Source organism: Emys orbicularis, chromosome 1 (genome assembly GCF_028017835.1).
Source record: "Emys orbicularis isolate rEmyOrb1 chromosome 1, rEmyOrb1.hap1, whole genome shotgun sequence".
Classification (NCBI taxonomy): Eukaryota; Metazoa; Chordata; order Testudines; family Emydidae; genus Emys; species Emys orbicularis.
In genome coordinates this window covers 331,437,320-331,460,919 of record NC_088683.1, presented here as the reverse complement: position 1 = coordinate 331,460,919, position 23,600 = coordinate 331,437,320, and the positions used below count along the sequence as shown (strand labels likewise).

General features: G+C 40.5%; 1 protein-coding gene across 3 annotated transcripts in view; it reads left to right on the top strand.

Moving 5' to 3' along the window:
• ZC3H12C (zinc finger CCCH-type containing 12C) overlaps nt 1-23,081 on the top strand; it is a 30,195-nt gene extending 7,114 nt beyond the window's left edge. For all 3 annotated transcript variants that reach the window (XM_065422484.1, XM_065422477.1, XM_065422468.1), the window contains exons 2-6: nt 10-776; nt 12,593-12,732; nt 17,851-18,085; nt 19,983-20,089; nt 21,685-23,081. In XM_065422484.1, the coding sequence (XP_065278556.1) occupies nt 10-776; nt 12,593-12,732; nt 17,851-18,085; nt 19,983-20,089; nt 21,685-23,081 (2,646 nt within the window). The remainder of the gene's footprint in view (nt 1-9; nt 777-12,592; nt 12,733-17,850; nt 18,086-19,982; nt 20,090-21,684) is intronic.
• The last annotated feature ends 519 nt before the right edge of the window (nt 23,082-23,600 follow it).

The window sequence follows — 23,600 nt, the reverse complement described above, 5'->3', positions numbered from 1 at the left end:
CTTCTGTAGGAATACGGGACACTTTATATTCAGGAATACAGGAAAAACAGCAAAGTGGAATCGAGTACATGCAGCAGCAGCTTCATGGGCTTGAAGGATCATCTGGGGCATGACCTAGGCCATCTTTATGTGGAGCGCACTGACACACAAATAAATGCAGTTGGATCTTGGTCAATGGTGGAGAAACCAACAATGGATAAAGTTAACTCTAGGAAGGAAGATGCAGATAAGGAGGCATCTGAGGAGACTGGAAGCTCCAGTTGTGATTCAGAAGAGAGCACAAATTCTGATAACGAGTCAGAGAGGCTGAATAACATTACAGCAGAATCACATCATCTACCGAAGACTCACCGACAACTGTGCAGGTCTCCCTGCTTACAGCCTCATGTACTAAAACGTAACGAAATCTTACAAGACCTTAAGATAGAGGAGGCCCAGATGGTATCTAAGAAAGTAAAGAAGCCCCCTGATGTGGTGAAGGAATATCAAACCAAACTGGAGTTTGCACTTAAGTTAGGTTACTCTGAAGAACAGGTTCAACTTGTGCTAAATAAGCTTGGCACTGATGCTTTAATCAACGATATTTTGGGAGAACTTGTCAAACTTGGAAATAAAACTGAGACTGACCAGCCTGTAAATAATGTTAACACTAACATAATGCGTGAAGCATCTTCCATAGAGTCTCAGAGGTCTGAGTCTCCACTTCAGGAGGATGTGACTGAAGATGGAGATAACCTGAGGCCAATAGTTATTGATGGCAGCAATGTGGCAATGAGGTATGTGGCAATGAGGCATTGATTTACTGATACATTACATTACCTATTATATGGAAATTGCATTATCTTGCGCAGTTAGAGCTCTGATGTGCTGTATGATTACACATCTATAACAGTACATTGGTTCTCATTTGCATAATCACAGTATGCTTATTTTTCATCAATACAATATGCAAACCCCTGTATTCAAAGGGCCATTAGCCAGTCAGAGTGCATTATCAGTAATTGCAACTATACATTAATTATGCAGATCTCTCTACTTTGGCTATTATTAAATTCTCTCCACTTTGATCAATATTAATTATAGATCTGGAAAAGTGAACAATGAGGGGGCATGTTTGATAAATGACATGAAATTACTATCATCTCTTGAAATCAGAGAAACCTGTGAGGAACTTAAGAGGGACCTAACAAAGCTAGGTTTATGGGCAACAACATAATACAAGAACAAGGAAACATCCAGTGAAAGACAGTAAATTCAAACCTGATCAAAGAAAATTCTTTCTTTACTCAATGCCACTAGGTATCACTGAAGCCAGCTGTTTAGCAGGCACCATTTCTATGAATAGTTGCACCATCCAAAATTACCTATGATAAGGTAAAATAGCTGGGGTATAACCCCTCATGCTTCAAGTCATAAATCAAACACTAATGGATTGGCTTAGTAAAAAAATTATCCTATTGGGTAGGTTTATTCCACAATGAGGCGTCTTTCCTCTGAAATAGCTGGTACTGGCCACTGTCAGAGATAGGATACTGGACTAGATGTTACAGCAATTCCTGAGACTGCAGTCTTCAGAATTTCAATGACATGCCCACAGAAGAACATATCTGCACACCTCACACACCCATCTTCACCTGTAACTGTAGATAAGGAAATACTCTTGGGGCTTGTCTATATTACCCGCTGGATTGATGGTCAGTGATCCAGCGGGGGTCGATTTATCGCATCTAGTCTAGATGCGATAAATCGACCGCCAAGCGCTCTCCCGTTGACTCCGGCACTCCACCAGGGCAAGAGGCGCAGGAGGAGTCGACGGGAGAATGTCAGCAGTCGACTTACTGCAGTGAAGACACCACAGTAAGTAGATTGAAGTACGTCAACTTCAGCTACATTATTCACGTAGCTGAAGTTGCGTGACTTAGATCGATTTTCTCTCCCCCCCCCCACCCCCCCAGTGTAGACCAGGCCTTAGTTGTGTGTAGGAAGGAGCTGGCCTTCCTTACTGGTCAAGGAGGAGTGGAGGAGGGAAGTATTGAAGATACTGGGATGAGCAACGTCAGAAATCAAGGTGGCCATACTTTATGTGGGCGTATGGATAAGAAATTGTTTGGTAGCTAATTGGAGCACAGGGATTTATACTAGCGAATCCAACCATAGTATTTAGAAGGAAAAGCCATTTCAGCATAGTAATAATTTGTGGATACTTCTTGTTATCTTAGTAGTAAAACTTGATATAAGAAACTTCAGGGCTTGGGGCATCTGAGTTTATTTAGTTCATGATCGTAATTACATGGTAAACAGAGTATTGTCAAATGTAATTTAAGTATAGATAAATCTAGCAACTGGACAATTTCAGTAGATTTAAGTAAAAGCAATTAACCCATAAATGCAGGTTGCTACCTTCTTTCCAAACTCTGAATGCTAGTATTTCCTATCCGCTCACCTTTTAATTTCTTCGGCCAAGTTGCGCATCTGTTTAGTTTTCTCCTAATTCTTTCCATGTGATATGCTGTGTCTTGTTTTTTAGCTGTCTCTTAGGCCTGGTCCACACTAACCCCCCACTTCGGACTAAGGTACGCAAATTCAGCTACGTTAATAACGTAGCTGAATTCGAAGTACCTTAGTCCGAACTTACCGCGGGTCCAGACGCGGCAGGCAGGCTCCCCCGTCGATGCCGCGTACTCCTCTCGCCGAGCTGGAGTACCGGCGTCGACGGCGAGCACTTCCGGGATCGATCTGGGATCGATTTATCGCGTCTAGATAAGACGCGATAAATCGATCCCAGAACATCGATTGCCTGCTGCCGGACCCGGAAGTAAGTGTAGACGTACCCTTAATATAAAAGAGCCTGATTGTAAATACTGAATATGTTCAAGTTAACATAACAAGTAGACCGTATCCTAATACTCTAACTAAAAGTGATCCAGAGACTTCTGAAATACATCCACATTTTGATTAAAACTTAATTTTACGTGGTTACAGAACTGTTTTTATAAAATGTTTAGAAGTGTCCTTTTTAGCAAAAACAGAGATCCAAACCTGTAAGACTGCCATTATAGTTTTTCTCATTGTTGGTTTATTCCTTCTTAGTTCTTTAACTGTTAAAGCCAAATCCTCCACTGCTCTGTGACAGCTTTGTGCTAATCTGTTGATGCAAAGATGCCATAAAGATGGTTGAACCAATGTTAAGGATTACCTCTGTGTACAGGAATTCTTAGATGGGGCTTGACTGGGGGGGAAAAGGGGGCATTGGTTAAGGGATCCCAGTGCCCTGGGTATCCCTAGCAGCAATTTCTGGAACCCAAATGGCCCCTAGGTGCCAGGAGCAGCATCTCTAATCTGGACCTGATTACTGACCCAGCACTAAAGCTGTTTGAGGGGAGCAATACTGGCACACTTTTTATAAGCCTCACTTCCCTACACGTTACACCAGACACCCCTTGGAAGCAACTGAGAACTTGGCCATCCATTTTTAATAGACACTCAACTCTATATAAATTCTGACATGCAGACTTTCCTATGTTCAGTTGTTGCCTTAACCACCTCTGTGAAATGAGTCAAATTTGAATGTGTGCTGTGCTACGTAGAACCCAATTTGATTAAAACAAGTATTTTTCTGCAGCAAGATGCTGCACCAAAAAGTCAGAAGCTTGCAGTATCTTTTGTGGGTTTTCATAGCATATAAAAGACACTCATGATAATTATAGGGCTAGATTCTGGTTTTTACAGCCAGAAGTATGTTGAACAAGGTGCAGAGAGGCTGGGCTGTTTTATAGTGTAGAATTTTGGATGACTTTGCCACAATTCCTCTGTCTAGATCAGTGGCCCCTAAACTGTGGGGCATCACCTCTTGGGGGGGACAGGGAGGGAGTGCCACCCAGCCCCGCTCTGTCTGCTGCCTGGCCCCTCTCCCAGCCATAGCTCTGCTCCAACCCCAGGCCAGCTCTTCCCTCATTCCCTCTCTGCCCCCATCCTCAGTTCTGCCACCAGCTTTGCCTTCAGCCCAAGATCCTCTGCTGAGCTACCTGTGCAGAATGGAGTGGGGGTGTGGACAGATTCCATTCCTGGTAAGGGGGGGCACAATCAGAGACGTTTGAGCAGCAGTGATCTAGATGTTTCAGTGATGTGATGTGCATGAATGAGTGGTGAGTATCTGCATATGCTTAATTGGCTGTTCAACTATCATTGCAGTGCATGCTTTCCCCACTCCTCATTACACCTAGTTGATTGATGTTAAGGAGCCATGATACTTCTTGCCTATTTTTGAATAGCTAGCAGGAAACAATGACTGTATTCCTGAAAAATATTGTGCATAATTCCTGACTGGGAATGAAAGATCTGGGGAGGCATCCTCTTTCCCATCTTGCATAACCCCCCCCACCCCACCCCACCCCCCCCCACACACACACGCTTCTCCAGGAATGGTCTGGTCTGTAGTTTTGTTTCTGTACTCTTGTGTCCACAGGCAAGAAGAGATAGTCACTTGATATGATAGCATTTAGCTATTACAATGGTGGAACAGAATAGAACTTAAATAGAAAGTGCTAATTTATCTGAGAGATCTAATAGGTGTATTAGGGAAAATACACTGTGGATAGGTTCTGGACTAACAAATCACGAGACATGGAGAGACCTTGATGGTTTAAATAATGTTGATGCCTTCAATCCATCTAACTGATATTTTGACATGGCTTCTCCGGTAGTTTGTCCTGAAGACAGCAGATGAGTTGGTCCTCTTGTATTATCTTCAGATATTGGCCGAAGTAGTGAATTGGTTTGTTAAAACTTTTTCTTTGGTACCTGGCAGAGAGGCTGCTGCCTGGTGAGTTGGTGGGTTGTAGTTTAGTACTACCTAATGAATGCTCATAGAACATTTACTGGGCCACTTCAGTTTTTTTTTAATTCTCTTAGCTTTCATATTTGCCATTGATTTTAGTTACTTAGTGTAAGAGAGAAGTTAACGATAAGCAGTTACACCTAACACATGGGAAACTGTCATTGGAATGTTCTTACAGGTTAGATTTTTCTTTTTGTGTAAATTGTAAAACTTGTAAAAAGCAAGTCCGGCAACTACCAAGAATGGATATTTTAAATTCCTTTGAGATTGTTGCTGCCCTCTCTGTCTGCTGTACATCTATACAAACTAACTGTAAGTGCCAAAATCCTCAAATGGCAAAAGATATTATAGTAAGTAAAAGGCTTCTATGGCACTTGTGGTTCAATCCTGCTGTATCTAAGCAATGATACACATGGTCCTTTCAAAGTGCTATATAAAACTGATATTGCATACTGTGAGGTGTTATTTACATGTAGATGATTATATTATTATTTTGTATTACACACGTCAGTACACTTTGCCCACAGAATAAAACAAACATTTCTCAATTACTGAATAGCGCTACCAAAATCTGTGTCTATATTCTCTTACAATATGAATTGCAAATTGGTTGATTGCCACTCTCCCCATTGTGCCTACATCTTTTAATCAATCCCTGTTCTATATCCTTTAAAAAATTCAAATTGGAGTATCTCTGTAAGAAACGAGTATTCCATACTTCTCACAATATTAAAAAGTCTAAACAATCCTAAAATGCCTTTTTAAAAATAAATAAATAAATGCATTGACAGATAATTGAGGCTAATATTTGACCTATCCCTTGAAAAACAAAAGGTGTTAATCTAATGATAGTTGTTTATATTCTAAATATTTATTTCAAAAAATTATACTACTGCAATATTGCCAACTGCAAAAGTTAAAAAATTGAGTCTGGCCCCAACTCTCAAGATTTATTTTTTAATTAAACAATGGGATGTTTTTTCTGTTTTCTGGTAATTTTCTAACTCTCTGCTCAATCCCAATATGCATGTGAAAATGAGTGTTGCCAATTTATAATCAGAAATATGATTTTGACACCCCATATCAATTTTGTGACTCAGCATACACATTAACTCTGCACCCTCAGCCCCACATCAACTCCACAACAATTCTGCACCTCCCAGCCCCATATCTGCCCCTTGCCCAATGTGCATCTTTGCTCGTCTTGCTGTTCCAGAGGTTCTTCATCCTTTCCTCCCAATCCTCATGGAGAGGCAGCTCTAGGGGGTTCTCTTCTCCACCTTAACAGGACTGTGTTGCAGGATTAGAGGGGAGGAGAGAACGTCTGGCCCATTTTTCATAGAAGTTGGAGGTGGGAGCAGAAATTGGGCTTTTTCTGCTCTCTCTTCCCTTTCCTCCATTCAAACACTTCTCTCAGCTCCTAAAGAGGCAGGGGAGAGAGCTCTGCCTGTCTTCTGCAGCATATCACCAAGAAATAATGAAGAGTTGTTGTTTGCATAGGACCTGTACACTGCATGTAGTGCTTCTGCAGGGCCAGAAGAAGCAGCACAATTCAAGACAAGTACTTAGCCACAGGTAGTTACTTTTAAAAAATAAGATAATTCATCTACATGTTGCTAGTTCTACACTTTATAGTCTGAAATTGCTTAAGTGAATGTTTTTGCTTGTTTCTTTAATAGAATTTCAGATTTTACAAAGATGTTTTTCTGTTAAGCAGTTTCACACTTAAAATGTTCATCTGTGCTGAAAAAGATAACTTCAGAGCTTCACTGAAATCTTCCTCTGAGAATAACACAAACTCAAACACAGAATAACCAAATAGCCTGTGGTATATTTGCCACCAACATCACTTCTGGGACTTCAGTGAGCTATTAGACACTATATTTTCTTCCTTCAGTTCCCAGCTTTGGCTTTTTAAAATATTCTCAATCACATTACCTCCTCCTATCTTCTTAAGCAAAACAAGTTAGAGCAACAAAAAGAACCACATTTGACAGATGCTAGACTCTCAAGTAACCATGGTTGAACAGAACAAAAAGTAATGTATAACAGCATAACATTTTCTTTAAGCTTCCATATAACTCTGGTGACCTGCCGTTAACCAAAAAGTTTTGGCTTCACTCATTTGAGCTAGATGTAATTTCCATCTAACAATCCAAGTGCGTATTTCTATCAAACGTCAGCAAAGTTCCTCAAGCTCTGTGGCTTGGCTGTCCTTGCTTGCTGAGTTTGTGCTAAGGTAGTCATGATATTTATCTTTCAATGACAGTTATCCATTGGCCAAATGTGGTAGTTCCTATGTACCCAGCTGTCTTTCACTATCTTGAGTCCACTTTCAGGAATATGCAGTACTATTTTGCCAGCAAGAACTGTTCACATGGATAGGATCTCACTAATAGCAAGTTACGGGTGAAACTTCTCTTTAAATCCTTTTAGAACTCTGCAAGTTGTAGATGGATGGTTCTTGCTTCAAGAGATGTCCCAGTGTGCTCTGTGCTGGTGACAGAACCCTCTCTGGAGTATAGAGTGAGCTTATGTAAGTGGTGTTTTAAAATATGTCAGTTTGCGAAGTTTGGTTTTTTTTTTTTTTTTTTTAAAAGAGAGATTCCAAAGGATATTTAAAAATAAAATACCAACTGACATATTTTAAAATTGTATATGCCTGTTATCACATGCTCCAGTGAGGCTCTATGACAGACATGTGGGTGCACCTAGCATAACACATTCTAGGACATCTCTGAAACTTTTCTGGTCCTAAAAAGAATAATGTCCTAAAAGCCTCCTTTACGTGTGGTACTACTGTGGGTCCCCTGGCTATTTGCGATATTTAGCATGTAACCATACATTGACTGCTTTTTTTTTTTTTTTAATGTAAGTATTTGTAGGACAGTAGCCTAACATGCTGTTCCCAGAGATATAGAAAAATGCTTATATACACAGAAGGAAGCAAACAAGGGAGAGCCAAATCCAGGAATGTTCATGGGGGGAAATTTTCCTTTGCCAAATGGGAAAAGGGCAGAATTAGTAAGTTGTTTTGTTTTGTTTTTTCCTCCTCCATGTTTTTAAGAACTGTATTATACCAGAGTGGGTGTGTTTTTTGTTTTTTTGTAGTTGTGTTTTTTTTTTTTTTTTTTTTTTTTTATGGAGAGGTTTTTGATGCACCAAGACATACACAGCAAACTCCTTTGTTTTAAGTAAAAATGGATTTTTATACTTAGTAAAAATTAAAATGTAGCAGCAAGTGACCTGAAGGAAAAAAATATTTAAAGAAAAACAGTTGAATTTAAACTTCTTGTGAACTTACCAAAAATATTTATTTATATGCTACCATATCTTTCTTACAGAAATACCTATTTTCAGATGTCAAACATACAATCTAGTGTGCTAACTGGTTTCAGCTTTACAAACAATAGTGAGATTTGTGTGTGTGTGTATTTAAGATATTAAAATAGTAGAGCAGTTCTTTTCCACAATGATTATGTAAATACTATCTGGAAACTGTTTCTTCCCCCATACAAACTCCACTAAAATATATGGATATGTGGCAAATTCAAAAATGTATGTTCTTTTATCAATTAGACTGTTCAACTCATTCTCAAAAGTTACCATTCTGGATAAAAAAATTAGCAGGATTAAAAAAATCTGATACAGGAAAAGCAAGTTTACCCAGAGTAGTTATAGTAAATAAAGTTTTTGAAGGGATAGAAACCCTCCTGCTTCAGCCGGTAGTAGCTACTGTTAGAAATGAGGTACTGGACTAGAAGGGCACTGGTCTTACCTGGGGGGGGGGGGGGAGGGAGGGAGAGAGAGGGGGAGAGAGGGAGAGGGAGAGAGAGAGACACACACACACACACACACACACACTCTGTGTATATACACAGAGACACACACACTATTTCTTACACAATGTACAAGGAAACAAATTAGTGAGTCAATATGGAGAAGGAAAGAGTTTCCAGATAGTATTTTGTTCTCTTTACATTTTGTGGTTTGTCATTTGATTTAAAAAAAAATAAAAATAAAAAAAAAATCATCTCTGAATAAAATGTTTGTGTGCAACAAATTTCAGTTAGCTAAGAACCTTTTTACAATAGAAGTGTTCGCAGGCCATCAGCTAGAAGGCCCAGTGCAATTATAAAATGTATGTGTGTGTATATATTCTATAACTTCCAAAATATGGGACCTTCATGGCTACCTGAATATTGTAGCATGGTACCATTGAAGTCGTGCATGCATGGTATATGGTCATCTTTTTAGAAGTATACCATAACTACACCTCTACCCCGATATAACACGAATTCGGATATAACGCGGTAAAACAGCGCTCTGGGGGGGGCAGGGCTGTGTGCTCCGGCGGATCAAAGCAAGTTCGATTATAACGCAGTTTCACCTATAACCCGGTAAGATTTTTTGGCTCCCGAGGACAGTGTTATATCGGGGTAGAGGTGTATTTTTGACAATTTGTAGATTTAGTGTTGTAGTTAAAATATGTAGCCGCTATTTAAATTTTAGCCTGAGGGCTAAGAAAGTAATGTGAAAATGTTCTCATCACATATTCTCACAAGCTCTTTAACTGTGCTAGCCCATAGGCAACACTTCAGAGTGATTTTGTTCAGAAAAAAATCACTATCTTATTGCTTTTCTATTTTTTAAAATTAAAACATCACCTACCACTTGAATGAGTATATGCAATTGTAAAAAGACACCGGAGGGATAAATGAATAAGAGAGTCATTCATACCCACAGTGTAAAGGACAAATAGACACTTTTCCTCAAATCCACTAAGTACACTAGATCAAGTTGCAGAGTAGCAGCCGTGTTAGTCTGTATCCGCAAAAAGAACAGGAGTACTTGTGGCACCTTAGAGACTAACAAATTTATTAGAGCATAAGCTTTCGTGGGCTACAACCCACTTCTTCGGATGCATATAGATGCATGTAGAAGATGCATATAGATGCATCCGAAGAAGTGGGTTGTAGCCCACGAAAGCTTATGCTCTAATAAATTTGTTAGTCTCTAAGGTGCCACAAGTACTCCTGTTCTTTTTGTAGATCAAGTTGGTTCAGCAAACAACACCAAAGCAGAACACCGCAGCTGTCTTTCAATACTACTCCCAGTCTGCACCTTCGTTTACATTTTTAAAGCCTGCTGCTCATCTTTGAATAGATTTCTAGCCTTGAAAAATCATCTTCCCTGACACAGAAATACAAGCACTACTTTACTTTCCAAATATTGACAAGCAGGCAGCAGAAAAATAAAATTTTCCATCTCCTATCCTCTCACCTACATGAAATACAGCTAACGGAAGCACACAGCCAAAAGCAGAGGCAAAGCTGCACATGACAGCAGTATTCAAGAGCACTACACATTTTAGTCACACTGATATTTTCCTCACAAATATTGTAGTCCATCATCTTATGAATTCCTGTTGGATAAGTATTACCTATATAATAATAGTGTTGGCCAAACTTCTGAGGGAGCGCTATGAAAGCTGAAACCTCGAGTGAGTTATGATCTCCTGTGTAGTCAGCAGAGCATCTAAAATTGGTTACTGTGACCACCATTCCAGAACCTGTACTTTACATATAAATTCATAATATCAAACTCTTCTGACCCACAACAGAAATTCTATGGCATGTGTTATTTAGGAAGTCAAAGATAGTCCTAATGGATGGTCTTCTGGCCTTAAAATATATGGGAGAAATCCTGGCCTCATTGAAATCAATAGCAAAACTCCCATTGCCTTCAATGAGGCCAGTATTTCATCCTGTGAATCTGAGAAATGAAGCCATTTCTGATGTGAAACATAAAAGCTCTTTAACAGAGCATGACAATATTACACAACTGTGTACTGTAGGAAGTGAAAAATACCTTTACCCAGTTGGAAAAAAGGGTCATTTTGGGCTTATTACCAGGAATTTGGGCTGGTTGCTGGAACATACACACAACTTTTTTCAAAAAGTGCTATAGGAACTTTAATGACTACACATCATGATGATGTCTAGCTTTTATATCATGCTTTACAAAATATGTCAGTATCATTATCCCCATTTTACAGATGTGGAAACTGAGGCACAGAAACTGGGGAAGTGACTTGCCTAAAGTCACCCAGCAAACCTGGGTACTATTCCTGAAGTCCTGACTCCCAGTCCAGAGTTCTGTGTCCTAGGCCATGAAACTTCATTTGTCTCCCATCCAAGTATGGACTAGGCCCACCCATCCTGAACATATGAAATCTGACTGCATCTTAGTGGAAGGTGGGATGACTGGACATACTGTTGGCTTTTTGCTTTGTGTGTCTCTTTAAATCACGGTATCTTCACCTTTATGCATATTAATCTGCTTACTATTTCTGGGGAGTTGTAAAGAACTTTAATAAGCCACATTATTCTTTTTCGGCCAATTAGAATCAAGAATAAGTGTAAGCTACAGTATTTCTTATTTAAAAAGCTGTTATACTGGCATATTGTGCATGTCACAATGGCAGTATACTCATTGTTTCATAGACTGCAGTACCCAAAGCTATAAGGGACGTCAAGTTACATAATCAGACTTAAGTCCAGAGTTCCAGACGAGTACTAATGAAGCTCTAAAAGTAGGGAAGAGGTATTTAGAGGATCCGCCCCTCTGTATTTGTAATGGGGATACATGAGAATCAACAAGAGCATTATTATTACACTCAAATACACAAAAATGACTCTGTTATACACTGGTTTAGTGTGTGATCCTGTCTGTCTCTAGGGGCTGGCCCTGGCAATAATAAATCAAATGGGGCTTTTTTTTCTTTTGGTGTTGAAAGTCCCAGATCAGGTCTCTGTTGATAACAGTTGTATTTGTCTGATTGTGGCCATAATTCTTTACACTGAAACCCCCCACACACTAGCATGGATTACACCCTGTCCCTGTGTTGCCCATATGTAGGTTAGTGTTGCCAAAGTGTTGGATGTACTCCTGGCAGTTTCATCACATGACGTAATCTTTACTTAAAGATTAATCTTTAATTCCTGGAGACTCCAGGGCAATCCTAGAGGGTTGGCAACCCTAATGTAGGGACGTGGTTTGATGCGGCTCAATACTTCATCTTGGGAATCTTGAGACACTAGCTCCTCAGTTCACTCTACGACAACCAGTGGGAGAGCCTGTGTAACTAGGGAGACCAAAAGCCACGTCATCGCTCTAAACAGACTTTTGCAACCTGTGCTCCCGTTTCCCTTGTTCCTGCCAGTGTTATGCCACTACCTCCCTCCCTGCATTATTTCCTAAACTTCCCCAAAATGACTCTGTGTGGGTAAACAGTACAATATTTTAGGGGGCTGGAAATGTACTTTAAAACAGTACAAATGAAAAAAAGTGTGTAAAACAGAAATAAAATCTTTTTAAAACTTTTTGTGTACTGTCTTTTTTTCATATACATTTGAAATAACTCTCTCTCCCTTTAAATAAATGTGTGCATTATAAATACCATATATCAACAATACCGCGTAACCAACACTCATTTGGTTTAACAGCAGCTCTTTACTTCTGTCTTCCTCTACCTCCTCTTTTTGGTTGTTTTCCCCCTTTGAAGGGGGAAGAGGCAGTGTTGGGGAGGGAATTCAGATTGACCCCGAATTTGCCAATAGAAATCCTGGATTAAGTTAATAACATTACTAAGAATAATCATCTGTGTTTGCTGTGCTCTGCTTGATTCATGATCACATGGAAAGTAATGGTTGTAAAACAGGAAATTAAGTGTTTCTGTGATGTCTGTTTCAGCCATGGGAACAAAGAAGTATTTTCTTGTAGAGGAATAAAATTGGCAGTAGACTGGTTTTTGGAAAGACGCCACAAAGATGTTACAGTGTTTGTGCCAGCATGGAGAAAAGAACAGTCAAGACCTGACGCTCTTATCACAGGTAAACTCTGTTCTGACATCACTTGTCTTAAGTTTTGTTTTGTATAAAGTAAAAGATTCCTAATGACTAATTGTGAGCATTAACTGAACAAACCATTTGAAATGAATTTTTTTTATACAGTAAAACATCTTTGGTCTAAGACCTTTTCAGTGAACTCCAGGTGGGGAGGAAAAAGGCAAGGGAATGTATAGCCAGTACACAGCAAGATCCCATTGTTTTGTGTGCTTGCCAGATGAGCTTTCCCTGAAAGTTTCTAGTTAAATCTCTAAGGTTATGGATTTTTTTTATCCATCTGCTGTATATCATTAAAATGAAATTTTTTGAAAGAATTGTAGTGAGTATGTAGATGATTGTAGCTGCTCAGAAACAAATTCCTTTTAATGATCGGGAAGAATGCCTTTTTTTGTTGTAAGGTAGTTCCAGTAATACATACTGTACTGATGGGCAACAGTAGTACCAATGAGCTGCATCTGAGAGGAGAAAGGCGTACCCCCTTGCTCTGTTATTTTTTTCATATACTAAATTACTAAATTTAGTCTTAAAAAGTCTTGAGTGAAAACTCAAAAGTCTTGAGTCAGCCAGTGCACGGAAATCCACCCAATAATGTCTTCTAGAGAAGATGGACTTCTAGGTGACTGCTTTGAGTGGAGTTCAAATTGAAGAAATCTGTTTACAGGGATAAGAGGCTCTTACAGAAGCTACTTTCTTTTGTGGCCAGAAAGTCCCCTCCCTTTTGGGTAACAAATGGAACCCCTCTTGGAAGTGTGATTCAGGGAAAGCTGAATGACTCCATTGAGAAACTGGTGTTCTGCTTTGCCTTTTTGGTGCTTCAAAACATAGAAAAAGAAAACAATTTGATCTGAATGTGCTTGTTCTTCCCAGGTAAAAATGAAGGACTTGCACCAGGGCAGGATCCTTTCTCTTTATCACATTTTGGATTATGGCAGAAGAGAGGGAGGGAAACTTCTTGATTCAATGTGAAAGCTAGAATTTTTCTTTCAAGTTAAGCTGAATAGAGTTCTCAAGACCACTCGTTCAAGGCAAAAGATAATGAAACAAACTCTGCAATAAAAGCTGCAATTTGTCCTTGCCTCCTGGTTGAAGAAATGGCTCCTAAAAATGCCACCTAAAACGAAAGAAAGTTCAAATGAATAGTCACCGTAGTTTCTAAAGAAAAGTAGCAGAGTATTTTGAGCACCAGACTTCACTACCAAAATGGAGTGATCTTTGCAGAATTAGAGTTTTTATTTGCTCAACTACTTTTAGAACATGCCTTATTAAGGACGAGCTACCACCTGGAAACATTTGTTACACCCCACCATAGCATTAAATGGAGGATCTGTCTCTCTGAAGTACTAAGAGACTGATTTTATGATAGGCTGCATTGAAGATAAGAAAATAAGATATTTGTAACTCAGAGGAAATATTCCTATAAGCATGTCATAAAGGGCAGGCTCAGTTGTGCTGATCAGTAGTTACTTGTGTTGGAGATTTGGGAAGGACATCAGTCAGACAGCTTTTGACCTTCAGACTTAATTCATCCCAAGCTATGGCTGTAGATGATGATGGTGGAGTGGGCCCTGCAACAGAGGGTTTTGAAGACAAGGCCAAGCCTAGAGTCAGTAGGTTTTTCTGTAGCTATAAGAATCCATTTTACCTTGTCCAATTGTGTCTCTGTCAGCACCTTGGCAATGAGAGGAAAAGTAAGAAGTGGAGAAAGCACGGAAGTCTATTGCTAGCATATTCTTGCATCTTCTGTAGAACAGAGGCACTTCACAGTTATCTTTTGCAACAAGTCTATGGGGAGTTCCCTTATTCAGAGTCATAGATTCCAAGGGCAGAAAGAACCATTGTGAGCATCTAGCCTGACCTCTTGTATAACACAGGCCGTAGAACTTCCCCCAGATAAATCCTAGAGCATATATTTTAGAAAAACATCTAATCTTGATTGAAAAATCGTCAGTGATAGAAAATCCACTACTATCCTTTTGTAAATTTTTCTAATGGTTAATTATTCTAGCCATTAAAAATGTACACCTTATTTCCAGTCTGAATTTGTCTAGCTTCAACTTCCATCCAGTGGATCATGTTATACCTTACTCTGCTAGATTGAAGAGCCCATTACTAAATATTTGTTTGTCGTGTGGGTACTTGTAGACTGTAATCAAGTCACCCCTTAACCACCTACTCTTTGTTGGACTCAAAGCGCTCATTATATTTAGTTTATCACTATAAGCCAGGGGTGGGCAAACTACGGCCCATGGGCCATGTCCGACCTGTCAGACATTTTAATCTGGCCCTCGAACTCCCGCTGGGAAGCGGGCTCTGGGGCTTGCCCTGCTCCGGCGCTCCAGCTGTGGAGCAGGATTGGGAACTTGCCCCGCTCTGCACATTCCGTGGCTCCACATGGCTCCCAGAAGCAGCAGCATGTCCCCCCTCCAGCTTCTATGCATAGGGGCAGCCCAGGGGCTTCGCACGCTGTCCCTGCCCTAAGTGCTGTCCCTGCAGCTCCCGTTGGCCTGGAACCGTGGCCAATAGGAGCTGCAGGGGTGGTGCCTACGGCTGGAGCAGCGCACACAGCTGCCTGGCCAGTTCCATGTAGGAGCCGGAGGGGGGAAATGCTGCTGCTTCCACAAGCTGCGGGGGGTGGTGCCTGCGGACGGGGCAGCGCGCAGAGCTGCCTGGACGCGCCTCTGCTTTGGAGCTGGAGGGGGGACATGCCGCTGCTTCTAGGAGCTGCTTGAGGTAAATGCTGCCCGGAGCCTGCTCCCTTGACCTCCTTCTGTGCCCCTGCCCCAGCCCTGATCCCCCCCCCCGCCCTCCAAACCCCTCGGTCCCAGCCCGGAGCACCCTCCTGCACCCCAAGCCCCTCATCCCCACCCCAGAGCCCTCACCCCCTCCCGCACCTCAACTCCCAATTTTGTGAGCATTCATGGCCCACCATACAATTTCCATACCCAGATGTGGCCCTTGGGCCAAAGAGTTTGCCCACCCCTGCTATAAGCCATGTTTTCTATTCCTTGAATCATTTTTGTGGCTCTTCTCTGAACCCTCTCCAATTTATCAACATCTTTCTTGAATTGTGGGCATCAGAACTGGACACAGTATTCTAGCAGCTGTGGCACCAGTGCCAAATATAGAGGTAAAATAACCTCTCTCCTCCTACTCAAGATTCCTGTTTCTGCATCTCAGGATCGCATTAGCTCTTTTGGCCACAGCATCACATTGGAAGCTCATGTTCAGCTGGAACACTCAAGCCTTTTTCAGGGTCACTGCTTCCTATGATAGTGTCCCATTAAGTAAGTGTAACCTACATTCTTTGTTCCTAGATGTATACATTTACGTTTAGCCATATTAAAACCTGTGTTGTTCGCTTATGCACAATTTATCTAGCGATCCAGATCACTCTGTATCACTGACCTGTCCTCTTCATTATTTACCACTCCCCAATTTTTGTGTCATCTGCAAACTTTAGCAGTGATGATTTTGTTTTCTTTCAGGTCACTGATAAAAATGTTAAATAGCATGGGGCCAAGAACTGATCCCCACTGGAAACAAAACCACTTAATCAGTTTCCCTTTGACAATTACATTTTGAGATGTGCATCCTGATAAATCTGGTGAAATAATTTGTGTATTCAGACTCAGCTGAAACATGTGGCGTTCCTGAGTTTTGAAGAGGTGTTAGATGGAATAGGTGTAAAAATGGTGGCGATTGAAGAACAGGACATAATCTTTGAAGCACAGCTTTTTTGCTTTATCAGTGGTCATCTAAATATGACAGAACTTGAATCCTGTCATAATGAAGAACGGCTACTATTCCATTCAAAATTTTAATAAGTCATTGGGCAATAGGAAGATTGAAAGGAAGGACTGGGTACTGAAAACACTGGTCTTTGAATCTTAAGTATTTCTAATGAGAAGAACAATTGATACACCAAATACAAATCTTACAGATCTGTTAATGCTAACATTTCTTCCTATGACATTTTTGTTCCAGGCAGAAGAGATTCTGTCATGAGTTTTTTGTACTCCAAAAAGCAGTTTAGCTATCTGAGGTCAAAAATTGCTTGTAAGCCTATCGAGCACGTCAACACAAGGAACAGAGAGAAAATGCCTTTGTGATCCAACGGGACACATGAAATGGCATTTCTCCAAAGTGTTAAATACCCTTGTTTAACAGGATCAAGGAGCTTCTGTGGTTTTGATTTGGCCTGTTTTTGTGGGTTGAAAGGAAATGAGACATTTGACCTTTAGAGAAGGGAGACAAATTCTATATCATTATTCATTTGTCTGACAATACGGATGGAAACTTGAATTTGTTCTGAAACTTGGTGACGTAGCTGTGAAGCCAGCTTTTTTGTGGGCCCTGTCAGAAGGTAGTTTAGAGTGTGCATGTTTGTGAGAAATGGAGGCAATGTAATGTCCACAATACCAGACTTCGCAACCGGCTGGAAAATGGGTTCCTGTGTGCAGTAGTACCAGTGACTCCTTGTGCGGGAGAGTCATCTTTCTGCTGATTTTTTTTTTCTCCCTATCTGTCTGTCAATCACTTGTGGAGAGAGGAGGCCCCATTAATATGGACTACTGGGACAATTTCAGAAGCTTAACCTCAGTGAGTACCAAGTGAGGATGAAGAGATCTATCTTTACTTAAGAATGCAGTCATTGGACAACCTTGATTACAGTCAGGATACAATAGGACATGGCCACGCAGTACCGGGCGGAGTGGGGCGCTCCTTTGCCTCGTGTGAGCTCTCCTCCTGCCATCAGAGCAGTTTGGGATTTTTACTCTTCTAACAACCAAACTTGGGAAATAGTGTATCTGTTAACTGCTGCAGAGCTAGCAAAGAGAGCGCAAAACACAGTCTTCTCTGTTGATCTGATAAAAATGGTATAGAATGAATTTGTTTTTTTAAACGTATTGGTTGATTGCTGAATGTAAATTTAAAATAATATACATCAGATGCTTTCTACTGAATTATAACTATTTTAAGGTGAGGCATATTTTGGCACTAAAAACTTTGACCTTCTTCCTCAACCTTAAGATCTGTAAAGATGAACGAATTCCTGATTTCACTTCAGACATTAAATCTTTGACTATTTCTTAATACTTCTAGATCAAGAAATCCTGCGCAAGTTAGAAAAAGAGAAAATTCTGGTGTTTACACCATCCCGTCGTGTGCAGGGGAGAAGGGTGGTATGCTATGATGACAGATTCATAGTGAAGCTGGCCTTTGAGTCAGATGGTATCATTGTGTCTAATGATAACTACAGGGATCTAGCTAATGAAAAGCCAGAATGGAAGAAGTTCATAGATGAGCGATTGTTGATGTATTCATTTGTCAATGACAAGTAAGTAATCTTGATTTTGTACCGCTTGTTAGAAAACTAATGGCAAAAAGGGCATTTTGAGGGCTTCCATTAACATGTTAGATTCCATCAAAATTATTAGCTACACATGAGAAAATAAAAGGATGTTGTAGTTCCAGGCTCTGCTCCTAATCTTCTAAACCTTCAAACTCTGCTTTTTGCCAATGCTCTCCATAATGGTAATAACCACTATCAAAATGTATTATTTACCTTTCCCACCTGTCCTGGAAAGAACCCAAAGATTGAAAAAAGATTAGACTACTTACTGGGCCCATGTAATTCCCATGATGCTCAGATACTTTGTATATTGAGTGTATTCCATTGTATAAAATACCTAGGTGATAGTTTTGCTTTGGCTGTTCTGTGAACAACAAAGAATCTTCAGTCATTTCTAAGACCGGCAAGCCTGACTTCAGTACCGGGGCAAACTAATTGAAACCATAGTTAAGAACAGAATTGTCGGACACATAGATGAACATAATTTGTTGGGAAAGAGTCAACATGGTTTCTGTAAAGGGAAATCATGCCTCCCCAATCTACTAGAATTCTTTCAGGGAGTCAATAAGCATGTGGATATAGTGTACTTAGATTTTCAGAAAGCCTTTGACAAGGTCCCTCACCAAAGGCTCTTGAGCAAAGTAAGCTGTCATGGGATAAGAGGGAAGGTCCTCTCAAGGATTGGTAACTGGTTAAAAGATAGGAAACAAAGGGTAGAAATAAATGGTCAGGTTTCAGAATGGAGAGGGGTAAACAGTGGTGTCCCCCAGGGGTCTATACTGGGACCAGTCCTATTCAACATATTCATAAATGATCTGGAAAAAGGGGTAAACAGTGAGGTGGCAAAATTTTGTAGATTATATAAAATGTCTTAGGGTTCAAAAAAGATCTAGATAAGTTCATGGCAGATAGATCCATCAATTGCTATTAGCTAGGATGGGCAGGGATGGTGTCCCTAGCCTCTGTTTGCCAGAAGCTGGGAATGGGCAATGGGGGATGTATCACTTGGTGATTACCTGTTCTGTTCGTTCCCTCTGGGGCACCTGGCATTGGCCACTGTCGGAAGACAGGATACTGGACTAGATGGACCTTTGGTATGACCCAATATAGCCTTTCTTATGTTTAAGACAAAAATTTTAACCCTTTAATTTTTAAATTAGGGCATTTCAACACATGAAGGTTAATCCTGAACAATGTAGGGTGTGAATTTAAAATAGGTTAACTGTTTCTGATTAACTCCATGAGTGGAGACTCTTTTTCCAGAATAAAGGTGCCACTTTGAGTTAATCAGGACTATCTCTTCTGGAATAACTCCCCTTAGCCACCTAAATAGAAGTGGCATCAATTTAAAATATGCTTATCACCTACAGCTCCTGTTGATCCCAGTGGAAGTGTAGGGGTTGCTCAGCACCTCGAACAATCAGGCCACTTCTGTTACGTGCTTAAATATTGATGTAGGCACTCGGTTTTAAAAATTGTGGCCTGTACTTCTGGCTATAGGGCAGTGCTGTGATATGTTGCATAGTCCTGCAGATTGTAAAACAGCTTGCAGGACAGCCAGGGAGTATATTTGGGTTTTTTTTTTTTTATTATTTTTTCTGGCAAGCAGATGCTGTAGTGCAGAAGCAGTCTTTCGAAACTACACTTCGGAGCTAAATCATTTGACGAATAGTCCTGATTTGACAACTTCCTCTTAGTTGCAAAATGTGGGTTTTCTTTGTTAAACCTTTTCCTGGAAAATGTTTACTACTTTAGAATAAAGCTGACATAACGTATGACAGATAAATTGTAACGGGTAGTCCACAGCTATAATTGGTTGCAACAGGAACATGAAAATGAAATGTGGTGGTCAGTTCTTTTATGCGTTTGTTGTATATTATAGGTTCATGCCTCCTGATGATCCTCTTGGCCGTCATGGCCCAAGCCTTGACAATTTTCTAAGGAAGAAACCTATTGTACCGGAACATAAGAAGCAACCATGTCCATATGGTAACTTGATTTAAATGCAGAATTTATTGTATGGTTAGGGATAAAGGCCAAACTGCTTCCTTTCTGTATAGCTGTGCCAATAAAAGTAAGACTTTTTTACAGAGCTATCTTATATTGACAATGACTGAAATCCTGACTCTGTTGAAGTCCATGGGAGTTTTCCCATGGATTTCAGTGGAGCCAAGATTTCTGCTGACACGTCTTATTCATTTATCAGTTGGAAAACAATGTGTTAGTATTTGTATCTACCACTTAAACTAAAGAAATAACTTCATTAGCCATCAGTAAGTACCAGGAGGTTAGTTACTGGGGCCCGCCACTACAAAGAGATATGTTCACATTGATTAAGCCAGTATATTGCATGCTCCTCCTGCAAGGCAAGCTAGACTTGGTCATCTAAGGTGCAGAAGAGATTTTAGTCTGATTTGGGGTACCATCATGTCTAATGTGTGTGGCCACAGTGCATTATAAAGTGATACCCCAGATGGAACTTGAACTCCTCTGGCCTTCAGACACTCAGGACAAGCTAGTCTAATGTGGAAGTATATAATACATTAGCTTTTTGGCTGTGATCATGACCCCACTGTTGCGGATCCACAGGATCGGAGCTATGCCCACAACTATAGAACAGTCTTTTGGAGGAACCCCTTTGATGGGCCAGACTCCCCAGGGGTCTCATTCTTCTTTCAAGGTAGGCCATACAGCCTCACCACCTCCTTAGGCTGAAACTCTGGGCTTCAGCACTCCTCCTTCACACCATGTGCTTTGTTCAGTGTGTTCAACTGAGGTGACACATAAGAGACACCAATGTCTCTTAGCCTTCCCTGAGAGTAAACTTAGTGTTGTCGTGTGTGTCATCCCCCATTCTCCGCCCACCCACTGGGTAGCTATGCAACTTATAGGGGAAACTGAGGCACACATGGGGATGGGGAATTACAAAAAATTCCCACTCCAAGAACAGCCTCCTACATGATAAAAAATTACTCCTTCAGCTCAAATGTTAGTAGCTTATGCTTCTGGTGCCAGGGGTTACTGGTTTGATCACACTGACAACCATGAGGTCTATATGCATGAAGACTGATTATTACACATGCATAATATTTAGTTCATCTCATTGGCTTTACTTCATGGAAGACTTTTCCTTTAAATTAAATGAATAAAATATGTAAAGGTTGTGGATATTACTTAAAAGTAGGCAGAAAATTACATTTTGGAGGGGTAGGAAGGGTGGAGTTCAAAACCATAGATCTAAAATGAAAGCAAGATTCGACTCCACATGATGCTCAGTTTAGGAGAGCAGTGGAAGCATGGGAGGGATGTTTCAGGACAGAATTGACATACATTGGCAGTCTAGTGAATATTTCCTGCTTGCACTGTCTCAAGCTAGTGCTATATAGGTCCTTTACCTTCTTGAACATTACCACAATCTTTTCCATAGAGCAAGAAAGTAGGTTTCAAAGCCTCACTTCGGTGACACACAGTTCAAAAATCTTTTCAATTCACTCACAAATTTTAAAAAATTGAGAGCTTCCAATTCAAATGCCTAAATAATTTTTTCTTTTCTTTTTTACCTCAAATTGTATGACTTTTAATAGGAAAGAAATGTACCTATGGACACAAATGCAAATACTACCACCCAGAAAGAGGAAATCAGCCTCAGCGGTCTGTTGCTGATGAACTTAGAGCCATGTCTAGAAGCACAGCTGCCAAAGCTGCAAGTGAAGGAGGACTGGTAAAAAGCAACAGTGTTCCTTGTAGCACTAAGATTGATGGCACTTCTGATCTCAAACGTGCTGCTCCAAAGAGGCAATCAGATCCTAGTATAAGGACTCAAGTCTACCAAGACTTGGAGGAAAAGCTTCCCACCAAAAACAAATTGGAAACCAGGTCTGTTCCTTCTTTAGTTAGCATACCGAATTCTTCAGTTGTAAAACCCCAAAGTACTGCACCTTTAAGCAATGGCCTTCCATCCGGGGTTCATTTCCCACCTCAGGATCAAAGACCACAGGGACAATATCCTCCAATGATGATGGCAACCAAAAATCATGGAACGCCAATGCCTTATGAGCAGTACCCAAAATGTGAGTCTCCTGTGGACGTAGGCTACTACTCTATGCTGAACGCCTATTCGAATCTAAGTATCTCTGGTCCACGCAGTCCTGAAAGGCGTTTCTCCTTAGACACCGATTATAGGATTAGCTCTGTAGCTTCTGATTGTAGCAGTGAAGGTAGTATGAGCTGTGGTAGTAGCGATTCCTATGTGGGTTACAATGATCGGTCTTACATGAGTTCACCTGACCCGCAATTAGAAGAGAACTTAAAATGCCAACATGTGCACCCACATAGCCGCCTTAATTCACAGCCCTTCCTGCAGAGTTACCATGATCCTTTAACAAGAGTGCAAAGTTACAGTCATGAAGAACCAAAGCATCATCACAAACCTCCTACTCCATACATGTCTGTACATCTACAGCATCCTACAGTTGGTGCTCGTTCTAGTTGCCCTAATGACTACTCTGCTCTTCAAAGTTTGCAACATTCAAAGACCATGCATCTGGGGAGGGCCCTTGTATCCACAAGAATAGATAGCATTTCAGACTCACGTTTATATGATAATTCTCCATTAAGACAAAGAAAGCCTTATTCCAGCCAAGATGGGCTTGGAAGTTGGGATAGGCAGAGTTATGGGATTGATGCGTACGGCTATCGTCAGACTTACTCCTTGCCTAGTAACCCCACTCAGCCATGTTACGAGCAGTTCGCCTTCCAAAGTTTACCTGAGCAGCAAGACCAGACTTGGTGCATACCTTACTGTGGAATTCCTCAAGATCCTCCAAGGTATCAAGACACACGGGAGAAGGTTTATATAAACTTATGCAACATCTTCCCTCCTGATCTTGTGAGAATTGTTATGAAAAGGAATCCTCACATGACAGATGCTCAGCAACTTGCTGCTGCCATTTTAGTGGAAAAATCCCAGCTAGGTTATTGAAAGATGATGCATCTTTGTGGTGTCTAGTAGTTTTCAGTTCAGCTCTAATGCTGAGGGAGGTTTGCTACAATAGCAGATGTGATCTCCTTCTCAGCAAGGAGGTTATATAGTAATCCATTTATGTGAAAATACAGTATCATGGAATCTGTATGTATAGCCCCATGCATTGGAAGTAACAGGTTTGTTTTACATTCTAACTTGAAATTTTTAAATGGTTTTAAGCTATGTTCATGACTGAAATCTTTCCAGTCTAAGTTTAATATATGTGTGTATGTTATCTGTGGTCTCCGGTAATAATCTTTGGTGCATCAGGGGTTTATATGCAGCACTTTCTATCTTTTTGTTATATGTTTTATTAACTTACTGGATGTTTGTCCTTCAGCTGCAAGGCATTAAAAGAATCTGCAGAAAGTTGAAAGAATTTTAATAGACCTGGCAAACAGTTTTCAAGCCAAGCTTAATTTGAACTTTTAACAGCAATTAATTTATTATTTATTTATTTTGTGGGCTTCTTTGTGC